Source organism: Esox lucius, chromosome 22 (genome assembly GCF_011004845.1).
Source record: "Esox lucius isolate fEsoLuc1 chromosome 22, fEsoLuc1.pri, whole genome shotgun sequence".
Lineage (NCBI taxonomy): Eukaryota > Metazoa > Chordata > Actinopteri > Esociformes > Esocidae > Esox > Esox lucius.
In genome coordinates this window covers 19,358,869-19,370,788 of record NC_047590.1, presented here as the reverse complement: position 1 = coordinate 19,370,788, position 11,920 = coordinate 19,358,869, and the positions used below count along the sequence as shown (strand labels likewise).

At 42.5% G+C, this 11,920-nt stretch overlaps 1 protein-coding gene across 1 annotated transcript; it reads right to left on the bottom strand.

The window, feature by feature from the left end:
• Positions 1-1,824: 1,824 nt before the first annotated feature.
• On the bottom strand, positions 1,825-3,998 carry LOC114830057. The gene is made up of 2 exons (XM_029116782.2): positions 3,707-3,998; positions 1,825-3,594 (listed from the first exon to the last, which is right to left on the bottom strand). Exons 1-2 carry the CDS (start codon positions 3,938-3,940, stop codon positions 2,293-2,295), a joined length of 1,536 nt encoding a protein of 511 aa, XP_028972615.1. The 5' UTR covers positions 3,941-3,998; the 3' UTR covers positions 1,825-2,292.
• Between the last annotated feature and the right edge of the window lie 7,922 nt (positions 3,999-11,920).

Sequence of the window (11,920 nt, the reverse complement as noted above, 5' to 3'; positions counted from 1 at the left end):
AAGCTATAGTCATCCTGCTGATCTCTGCTGATCAGGGTCTGAAAAAAATATATGTCAAGATTTAAAAAATATAGGGGGCACCATCCTAAATATTGTTCCCCTGATGTAATCATGCTTTAAACTGCAGTCTTTTGTCATTGCATTTTAAATAAAAAAGAAAACATAGGCTACCACCAATTTCTATCCTTAGCACTGCAACATAACAGACTGTAATACAAATAAAATATTATAAATAATCAAAGAAACATTGAAAAAAATGAAGAAATAGGGTCATGAAAATGCTACCAAGTGTAATATTGGCAAATGTTAACATTTATAAACTATAAGGTATCCCACTAGCAAATGCTACAAACACCAGCAGTTGCAGTCAGATATGCTCTTTCCTCTACAGTACGACAGGCTACTGGTTTGGTTGTATATGTTGAGTAGTGGGTGATTTCAGACACAGCCCTTGTTTGCCACCGTTCTACCCCATAATCGGTCGAGTAAATTTGTGGCATCTCAGGCTGCCACCAGAAATACCATATAAACGGCGAAAGATGCCGTGGCATCTCAGGAAAAATCGTTGGCATCTCAACCTGCCACTAAAAATGCCACTGCTAACGGGGCAGATGCCATGGCATCTCAACCTGCCACCGGAAATGCCTCTGCGAACTGCCGATGCCGCTATAGCTAGCCCCTGCTGAGTAATAGGGCTAATGGTTCGATGTTAGACTGTAGAAACATTTGTCCAATGTTATGTTGTTAAATTAAATAGCTAACGTTAGACGGGGACATTGGGGAATGGGTGAATTTACATACATGTTATCAAAGTTTCAAAGGTGCATTTGATGACCTTAATTTGACTTTACACATTGTTTCTTGTGACATATATGATTAATAATTCCAAGGCTCAGCACAGATATGCATGTTTTGTGCTAGCCGACCAAGGCCAAATATGTGAATATAATGCTCTTACGTGTGCATCATGCAAAAAATGTAAACTGATACTAGGTATTCTGGGTGTTTTTGGTTTTAGTGACATGCATACACAGGCTGTAGTAAAAAAACAGAATCTTACAGAAGAATAAAGTCATTACCTCGCCAAATCATAGGGTGTTTACCATTTAAGTCAAAGTAAATGTAGATCAATGCAAATAGTATTGGTGTGTGATCAGTTTGAGTATTTGTACTCGGGTAGTTGGCTACAGACACATGGCTACAAATTGTCTGCCATTATATACACCAGGGTGTAAATAGATACATGGGCTATTTCCACCCCGGGTGCAAATAGCATTGTTGGCTACGGACACCTGGGTGCAAATAGCATTGTTGGCGACGGACACCTGGGTGCAAATAGCATTGTTGGCTACGGACACCTGGGTGCAAATAGCATTGTTGGCTACGGACACCTGGGTGCAAATAGCATTGTTGGCTACGGACACCTGGGTGCAAATAGCACCTGCCATATTTAATCTGTATAAATTATATCAGTTTAACTCTGTTATACTCCCAGGCAGATCTAGACATAAGTGCTAGAAGTATTTTTAGGAGCATAGGATAGTTAACTTTATGTGGAACAGTAACATGTTCTGCGATACACATGCCCCAGAGGAGAGAAACAAGTTTTGTCAGTGAATGTTCTCCAGCCTGTCTATGCTGCTACCTGTTTTGAGTTAACCACTACTGTTAGTGTATCGTTATTTAAAAAATTAGGTATTTTAATGTGTGTGTTTGTGCGCATATGCATTGTTATAAATAATAATAATGTATTCAAATGTTACAGTTTCTCATTACAAAAGATAATCTCAGTTTTTTAGGGTGCAGAGTAACCAAATGGAGATTGCAAAAGAATACTGAACTGCAATCAAAGATACATGCCAAAATGGAGTGTTTATTTAGACGGCCAGCAGGCAGGTATGTGGTCGAGGACAGGCTGAGGTTTGGTACACGATCGATGAGCTTGAGGGACAGACGGGCGGCAGGCAGGTATGTGGTCGAGGTCAGGCAGAGGTTCGGTACACCATCGACGAGCTTGTGGGACAGATGGGCAGCAGGCAGGTACGTGGTCGAGGTCAGGCAGAGGTTCGGTACACCATCGATGAGCTTTAGGGACAGACAGGCGGCAGGCAGGTATGGGGTCGAGGTCAGGTAGAGGTTCAGAACACCATCGATGAGCTTGAGGGACAGATGGGCGGCAGGCAGGTATGTGGTTGAGGTCAGGCAGAGGTTCGGTACCAGATCGATGAACTTGAGAGACAGACGGGCGGCAGGCAGGTACGTGGTCTGGGACAGGCAGGGTTTCAGAAGGAATCAGGCCGTGACATTTGGTGTCTGTTGCCTGGTTGCCTGGATACGGGTTGTCTGACTGTATGGCCAACATTTCACTTTGTTCTGATGTGAGAATGACCAACGAGTAGCTGCTTTTGATGAGCGGCGCCAGACGGTTGTTTTGGTTGTACCAGCTGATTGGCTTGGACTCACTGTGTTTTTGCTACTTAATCTTGATTGATTGTTGTCCACATCAATATCCATAGGTTGCTCAACCTGACGACAGGGGTATTTATTCTGCCATAGACCGATTTTCATATTATCCTTCTGTGGGCCCTCTGTCCAGTCCATGAAGTTATCTGGATCTTGTCCATAGCAGGGCTTTTTCTGGATAGTGGCTGGAGCTGTATTGGGCTGGTTCTGACTTGCAGAGAGAGTCCTATTTGGAGGTAGATGTTTGTTGTCCACAACATCAACATCCATAGGTTGCTCAACCTGACGACAGGGATATTTATTCTGCCATAGACCAATTTTCATATTATCCTTCTGTGGGCCCTCTGTCCAGTCCATGAAGTCATCTTGATCTTTTCCATAGCAAGACTTTTTCTGGATGGCGGCTGGAGCTGTATTGGGCTGGTTCTGACTTGCAGAGAGAGGCCTATTTGGAGGTAGATGTTTGTTGTCCACAACATCAACATCCATAGGTTGCTCAACCTGACGACAGGGGTATTGATTCTGCCATAGACCAATTTTCATATTATCCTTCTGTGGGCCCTCTGTCCAGTCCATGAAGTCATCTTTATCTTTTCCATAGCAAGACTTTTTCTGGATGGCGGCTGGAGCTGTATTGGGCTGGTTCTGACTTGCAGAGAGAGGCCTATTTGGAAGTAAATGTTTGTGGTCCACAACATCAACGTCCATAGGTTGCTCATCCTGATGACAGGGGTATTTATTCTTCCATAGACCCATTTTCTTCTTATCCTTCTGGGGGCCCTCTGTCCAGTCCATGAAGTCATCTTGACCTTGTCCATAGCAAGACTTATTCTGGATGGCGGCTGGAGCTGTGTTGGGCTGGTTCTGACATGCAGAGAGAGGCCTATTTGGAGGTAAATGTTTGTTGCCCACAACATCAACGTCCATAGGTTCCTCAACCTGACGACAGGGGTATTTATTCTGCCATTGACCAATTTTGTTCTTATCCTTCTGGGGGCCCTCCGTCCAGTCCATGAAGTCATCTGGATCTTGTCCATAGCTGGAGTTCGTCTGGATGGTGGCTGGAGCTGTGTTGGGCTTGTTCTGACATGCAGAGGGAGGCGTTCTCCAAAGTAAATGTTGCCATTGTCCCTGTAAATAAATAAATAAATAATTATACCCTTCGAAATCAAATCCTGTTGTCTACTCTATAGCATCTACGTTGCCATTTCAGACTACACGTTAACAGTTAGGCAAAACAAACCTGGTTCTGGGAGGGATCCACTCCAGATGTGGGAGGTCCTCCATTCATCTGACTGGTCAGCCATGAACACAGAACATCCTTGGGAACACTACTCAACACATTGAAGGTGAACTGGTCTAGAGGAATTAGGTGGAGGGGTCCAAACTGGCTCAGATAATGGAGAGAGTCGATTATTTTCTGAAATGTGGTACAGCTAATGAAGAAAAGTAATTGGAAGTATTGTGACAGGTACATTGTTGAAGTGTCTTGAAATGATTGAAGTTATAAAATACTGCTTCCCTTGAGAGTACACTACTTATATCCAGGGCTCTTTTATGACATCATAATTGATGACTACAAGATGATACTGCTTCCCTTGAGAGTCAGCTACTTTTGACCAGGGCTCTTTTATGACGTCATAATCGAAGTCTTGTTGTCATGGACCACCGAATTTCTGCCAGTCGCACTATCCGCCATTTCTATTTCATTTTTTATAGGTGTAATTCTTTAAAATAATTGCTTATTTGCCACCAGATGGGGCAACGTTTTGGTATTTTTGATTTGTGTGTGTGCGCGCGCGTCATGTCAAGGTGGTATCACGTGTCATGCAGATGCAAATATCGTCTGTCAGGTGGGAAATATGCTGAATAAATAAAAACATTGATCAAAGCATATTAAAATATTAAATGGCCTACTATTGTGTGACCTATATGATACGTTGCCAAGAAAACCGCGAGCCTCCTTTCCCTCTTATGGTTAGACATGAGCACGGGGTTTCAGCGGATGGGACAATATACATTTATCCATACATTTGAATGGGCAAAATCTACTTCGGAAATATGGTTGGAAATGACAAATATCAACTGATTATATTAGCCAAAGTATTTTACACACGCTTGAATGTGTTTCTATTTTAGCTCAGAGTTGATGCCACAAATAAACGATTGAAACGGGTTTGTCCAATTATAATGCGAAATTAGGCTACATTAGAAAAAAAAAATTTCTCAACCAGGGTTAAACATACTGAAATTAAGAAGCAAACGAGTGTAAGTAAATTTAAAACTTTCCACAGAGCATGTCAAAGGCGCTCCTGCACACGCGTGGTCTACTTTTCCTATGGAAACTGACATTTTTCGTGTGGTAGGCTATTTGTTGAGACGTTTCTAAAATTTGACGAAAGTCCCTTATTCAGAGTGCAAAAATATCGTTGCAAATAATTACGATCAGGCAGTTGTTTAAGTAATTGCGACAGCCCTTGTATGGTCATTTGGCAAAGATTGTGACCACTCCATTGCTGATTATTTTAAATTAAATGTAAAAAAATTATTACACACCCCACCACGTCAACAAAATTAGATTTTTTCTAGTATCCAATCATTACATTATGTAAGGATATGGCGATTGGGCGAAGATGGTAGCCCACCAATAATTTGAATTAATTGAACTAACAGTTATTTTACCCACTGAAAGTCTACTAAATGCATGTTATGGAAGCTTCTATGAAAATTGTGTTTAAGTGTGTAGAGAGATTTGCATTGTGTGTTTATAGCAGCACTTGACTCGGGTGGAAATAAGCGCAGGAACTGACAAATGGCACATTAGACTGTGTTCATCTTTTATAGCCTAGGCCTACTCCTTACAGTAAGTTTCATCAATATAATTGGATCTACACTCACCTAAAGTATTATTAGGAACACCTGTTCAATTTCTCATTAATGAAATTATCTAATCAACCAATCACATGGCAGTTGCTTCAATGCATTTAGGGGTGTGGTCCTGGTCAAGACAGTCTCTTGAACTCCAAACTTAATGTCAGAATGGGAAAGAAAGGTGATTTAACCAATTTTGAGCGTGGCATGGTTTTTGGTGCCAGACGGGCCGGTCTGAGTATTTCACAATCTGCTCAGTTACTGGGATTTTCACGCACAACCATTTCTAGGGTTTACAAAGAATGGTGTGAAAAGGGAAAAACATCCAGTATGCGGCAGTCCTGTGGGCGAAAATGCCTTGTTGATGCTAGAGGTCAGAGGAGAATGGGCCGACTGATTCAAGCTGATAGAAGAGCTATTTTGACTGAAATAACCACTCGTTACAACCGAGGTATGCAGCAAAGCATTTTTGAAGCCACAACATGCACAACCTTGAGGCGGATGGGCTACAACAGCAGAAGACCCCACCGGGTACCACTCATCTCCACTACAAATAGGAAAAAGAGGCTACAATTTGCACAAGCTCACCAAAATTGGACAGTTGAAGACTGGAAGAATGTTGCCTTGTCTGATGAGTCTCGATTTCTGTTGAGACATTCAGATGGTAGAGTCAGAATTTGGCGTAAACAGAATGAGAACATGGATCCATCATGCCTTGTTACCACTGTGCACTTGCTGGTGGTGGTGTAATGTTGTGGGGGATGTTTTCTTGGCACACTTTAAGCCCCTTAGTGCCAATTGGGCATAGTTTAAATGGCACGGCCTACCTGAGCATTGTTTCTGACCATGTCCATCCCTTTATGACCACCATGTACCCATCCTCTGATGGCTACTTCCAGCAGGATCATGCACCATGTCACAAAGCTCGAATCATTTCAAATTGGTGACAATGAGTTCACTGTACTGAAATGGCCCCCACAGTCACCAGATCTCAACCCAATAGAGCATCTTTGGGATGTGGTGGAACGGGAGCTCCGTGCCCTGGATGTGCATCCCACAAATCTCCATGAACTGCAAGATGCTATCCTATAAAAATGGGCCAACATTTCTAAAGAATGCTTTAAGCACCTTGTTGAATCAATGCCACCTAGAATTAAGGCAGTTCTGAAGGCGAAAGGGGGTCAAACACAGTATTAGTATGGTGTTCCTAATAATCCTTTAGGTGAGTGTATATGGCATAAAAGTAACGCGTTTAGAATATCATGTAATAAGTCCATATGGAGTTGTGAATGTCGTGCTGGCTATTTGTTCAAGATCTCAGACCTGTTAATGAACACATGCTGGTTCCCCTGTCGTCCCCAACCCCATCACTATCTTATCTGATGTCCCACCCACTGCAAATTGGTTTTCTGTTTTTGTTGAGACATAGTATCAAAAGAAGGGAATGTGGTAGAATTGTTGTTAATTCATAGTACAATGAAATCATATTGCTTATTCAAAATGTATTCCAGTCATTTAGTAAGGCCATCATGTGTTTCGTCTCTGCCCACTTGTACAGGATGTGCCTACAACAGATAGCTATAGTTTTGGCTAAACTTCTCAAGGGCCGTAAACATCTTATCTTTCTAGGCCGAAGTTCACAGAAAGCTGGTGAGACATGTAGACTAACCATGCATAGGAGGGGAACACAGTGGGCTGTACTTTTAATGGTGCGTTATTACCATTTTAAATGCAGCATCTGTCATAACGGTTATTTGGGAATCTGATGTCCTGTAAAAAACGTTTAATTTGACACGTTTATTAAAAGCAATTCCTGGAAAATGGACTAAATTGAGTGTATACATTGCTACATTCTCATTTGAAATGGCACTTAGTTCCACGTGATTGAAATTTGAATATTTAATTTCTTAATCATGCCATACAATTTTAGGCATTAAACCGCTTGAGACAACAACGTCTCTAATTTACCCTCAGTTATGTAAAAAGACATGCATATGGGGTGGCGCGCTAGTTACTACTTACAAATACTTTAGTGGAAAATATAAACAAAAACATGTACCTATTTTACAAAAACAATGTACTGTGTAGTCAGAAAGAAAATGTTGCCCATGCCATAATTCAGATATAAAACATGTATTAACTCAAGTGTCGACAGCCGGCTTCCTTCATCTTATTGTCTGATCAGACATTCTGACCAAGACAACAGTACAAGGATATTAACAGTCTTTGCAGCATTTCTTCGTTGCCTTTCGCAGTAGGGCTTTCTTGGGTGTCTAAAGAGTGGAATCAAGATATTTCAGTTAGATTCTCTTATAGTAATGCTTGTGTATTTATTATTTGTAGTTCTTTCATATTGCTGCAGCATACCTGTTGAGGCCTCTTCAGGGTGATCTTCCGAAGACAGAAGGTCCCTAGCAGGCAGGCGACAATTAAGCATATCCAGTATGCCTGACACTCACTGCCTTCCATCAATGACAGTGGTTCCTGGGCTTGAGACTTCATGTCCACAGCATCCTGGGTCAGTGGCTCCCAGGTCGGAGGCTCCAGGGTCTGTTTTTCCATGTACAGAGGATCCTAGGCAAGTGGTTCCATGTCTAGGTTTTCTTGGCCCAGTGGTTCCTGGATCAATGGTTCCATATCTAGGTGTTCTTGGGCAAGTGGTTCCTAGGACAGAGTACAGTGGGTAAAAGTTCCAGGAACAGAGGTCCCTTGGTCACCTGGGTCAGAGGTCCCTTGGTCACCAGGGTCAGAGGTAGCTTGGTCACCTGAGTCAGAGGTAGCTTGGCCACCTGGGTCAGAGGTTCCTTGGCCACCTGGGTCAGAGGTAGCTTGGCCACCTGGGTCAGAGGTAGCTTGGTCACCTGGGTCAGAAGTAGCTTGGCCACCTGGGTCAGAGGTTCCTTGGCCACCTGGGTCAGAGGTAGCTTGGTCACCTGGGTCAGAGGTAGCTTGGTCACCTGGGTCAGAGGTAGCTTGGTCACCTGGGTCAGAAGTAGCTTGGCCACCTAGGTCAGAGGTTCCTTGGCCACCTGGGTCCGAGGTAGCTTGGTCACCTGGGTCAGAGGTAGCTTGGTCACCTGGGTCAGAGGTAGCTTGGTCACCTGGGTCAGAGGTTGGTGGGTCTGGGGCTCCTGGGCCAAAGGTCTCTGGGCCAGTCGTGATTCTAGAAGATTAACTGATGTCATAGTTTCAGCTGCTAGGGTCCCTAATTCAATATCTACTTTTTTTGTAGGTTTATTTATGGGAAAGCAGTCTTGAGACATGTTTCATTTCCCATCCAGAGCTCCCTGGATTCCTTGTAGTGGTGGTTTATTCTGATAGTCAGGCTTATCAGTCTTTTGGAAAAACTATCCAGTACAGAGAGAATGTCCCAGACCCAAATCTTGGACCAGTTCCTAGGTGGGGCCTGTGACAGTCTTCCGGATGGGGGATAAATCAAGGCCACCTTGGTTCTCACCTGTTGGTGGTTATTTATCCCACTCATCCAATGAGGCCCGGTCTGTGGCTGTACCACACTGGCTTTTAGGAGAGGCTCAGTTTTTACAACACCAGGTGTTGGGAGAGGCTCCTGTACCACCCCAGGTTTTGGGAGAGGTTCCTGCTGTACCATGTCGGGTGATGGGAGAGGTTCTTGCACCACGCCAGGTGTTGGGAGAAGTTCCTGCACCACGTCAGGTGTTGGGAGAGATTTCTGCTGTACCATGCCGGGTGTTGGGAGAGGTTTTTGGGCACCAGTTAGAAATGTTTCCTGGGCTTCTTTGGTCCTCTGGCTGTTCAATAATCTAGTGATCTTGGCTGTGGTCTCTGAAAGCTCAAGAACAAGATGGCCCAGGTCTGTAAAGAAGTCCCCCTGCAGGGGTGGGGTGCTAGCCCATTGTTTGGGTACCATTGGTGGCATCAAGGTGTCCTGGAAATCCTGAAGATTTTCAAACTTGATGACCGTCAACATCACCAGGAGGCAAAATGCAGTAAATATTCTTGAAGTCATTATTTAAGCAGGAGCAAATGTGTATAGAAAATAGTTGAGATAGTTGAGTTCTGAGTCCTTTTTTTCTGCTGAACTACTTTATTGTCATGTTTAATGGAATGTTTCTTAATGACATCACAAATGGCACATCATCTGTGGTCTTGAGTGGTGAGAATTATAAATGTAATTGAGTTATCTAGTTGAGTTAATTATTCCTTATAACAAAAATTCAGCATTTTGTAATTTTGCCATTACAAGTCTGTAGTTTGATAATTAAGATGCATTCACACGTTTCCTCATCCTCTCCTCTACTGTGCTCCTGTGCTACAACCAGACTTTCTGAGATAGACTTGAAGTCGTGGATTTTTCCCAGCAGGCGACAACAGCCCATTGAAACACATTGGACGTTGTCCTCTTTGCTGTGGCTGCTACACTCAAGTGTTGGCGTACAGGCATGAAGTTAGCTTTGTTGATTTCAAAGTGTGTTTTTATGAAATGGATTTGATTATAAATATTCAAATACACACACCACTAATTACTTTTGGTAGCTGAGTAAACATTGAAGGCTACAGTATCTGTGTCAACCCAGACACCTGGTATGGTGTTAACACGTGTGGACTGATATCCGTGCATATTACTAATTACTTTTGGTAAATATGCTAACAGGGCTACAGATCATGATTCATAAATGTTTGCTACTGCTATTGGGTAAACATCTACCTGAGTATTAGTTTTGCAGGCAGACAAATTAATTTCACGCAGGGAAAAGGAGTTGTCTATTCTCTGGACTGGAAACATTAGCTAAATACACAGATGTTATTGGTGTGTGGTAGATAGAATTGTCCCATGAAGCAATGTGGATTGGGGCAGTTGCAGGAAGAAATCTGAAGACTACATTCTCTAGTGCGGGCTCACATACACACACTCTCTTTCTCTCTCTCTCTCTCTCTCTCTCTCTCTCTCTCTCTCTCTCTCTCGCTATCGCTCACATCTACACCCAACATTGTTGTAACTGTGTTGCTTAACTATATTTTTAAAACACAGAAATGGCAGGAGCAGTATGCTGCTCTATTAAAGGGCAATTAGTTACATTGAATTATGTGATTTCAAAATTGGAGTGGTATCAGAACATTACTTTTAGGGTTTTCCTCTAAATCTACACCTGGAAATATTGTTGTGAGCAGAATTTCACAGATTTTGGGAAAAACATTTTAAATTTTTCCCCTTATTGTGCCAAATCTATTGACATATGTATTGCAGTGCTTTCATAAGGACCCTATGGACATGTTCCTGGGGAGAGGGTGTCTCCTTGTTCTAGAGGTTGAAATTAGCTTTTTTATAATGCAGGGTACACTCCCTGAAGATACATGAGATAATTAGTGTGTAAGATCACTCCTCTCTTGAACAAGGAAAGTTGCAGTTATAGCTTTTTAAAAAGACTAAAGTGTTGGTGCTGCTCATTCATATGTGGCAGAATCTGAGAAAATGTAACTAGCCACCTAGGTGCTTGGCTCAATAGTTTGTTTAATCTGTCTTGTATCGTAATACATGAGTGTGCCCATATATCTTAGGCTGTTTATTTCTAATGATCTTCCTGCTTATTCTCCCACAGGTTTATGACTGCATGTTAAATCAGACCAACATTGGAAATAACATCATCAAGTTTTGTTAATCAAGTGTTGCATATACAGTTGTTTGCATGCCCCTTGGGGAATTGGTAATATATAATTGTACCATTTGTTAAGAAAACGAGTGAGCAGGCAAAACACATGTCTTTTTTTCTTATGGGATTCACATTCAACTGTAGGTCATTACAGAATGGCACAATCATAAAACAAAACATGGCAACAAAAAAGTATTCAAAAGTCTGCATGCCCTTAGTTCTTAATACTGTGTATTGCCTCCTTTAGCATCAATGGCAGTGTGCAGTCTTTTGTAATAGTTGTCTATGAGGCCCCAAATTCTTGCAGGTGGTATAGCTGACCATTCGTCTTGGCAAAATGCCTCCAGGTCATGCAAAGTCCCTCCAGGTCATGCAAAGTCCCTGGTCATGTTGCATGAACTGCACATTTGAGTGGCTTGACGATATTAAGGTCAGGAGACTGTGATGGCCACTCCAGAACCTACACCTTTTTCTGCTGTAACCACTGGAGGGTCAACTTGGCCTGTGTGCTTAGGGTCATTGTAGTGCTAGAAAGTCCAAGAACATCCAATGCGCAGCTTTTGTGCAGAAAAATTAAAATTCTCTGCAAGTTTTTTCTGGTAACATGTTGCGTGTCAAGGTGTTGTCAGGCAATTTTTGTTCAAGTATCGCTGTATTGTGCTCCTTGAAACAACCACACCGTCTTTTTCCAGAGCGACCTGTGTTTCTCCTGAGGTTACCTGGGGTTTTTTTTGTATCCCGAACAGTTCTTCTGGCAGTTTTGGCTGAAATCTTTCTTGGTCTACCTGACCTGGGCTTGGTATCAAGAGATCCCCAAATTTTGTTCAAGAGATCCCCCATTACCTTGTTACGTAGGTCTTTTGACAGTTATTTTCTGCTCCCCATGGCTCAGTATCTAGCCTGCTCAGTGCATCCATGTGAGAAAATAGTTTGGAACATTGACAAACCCCAAAAAA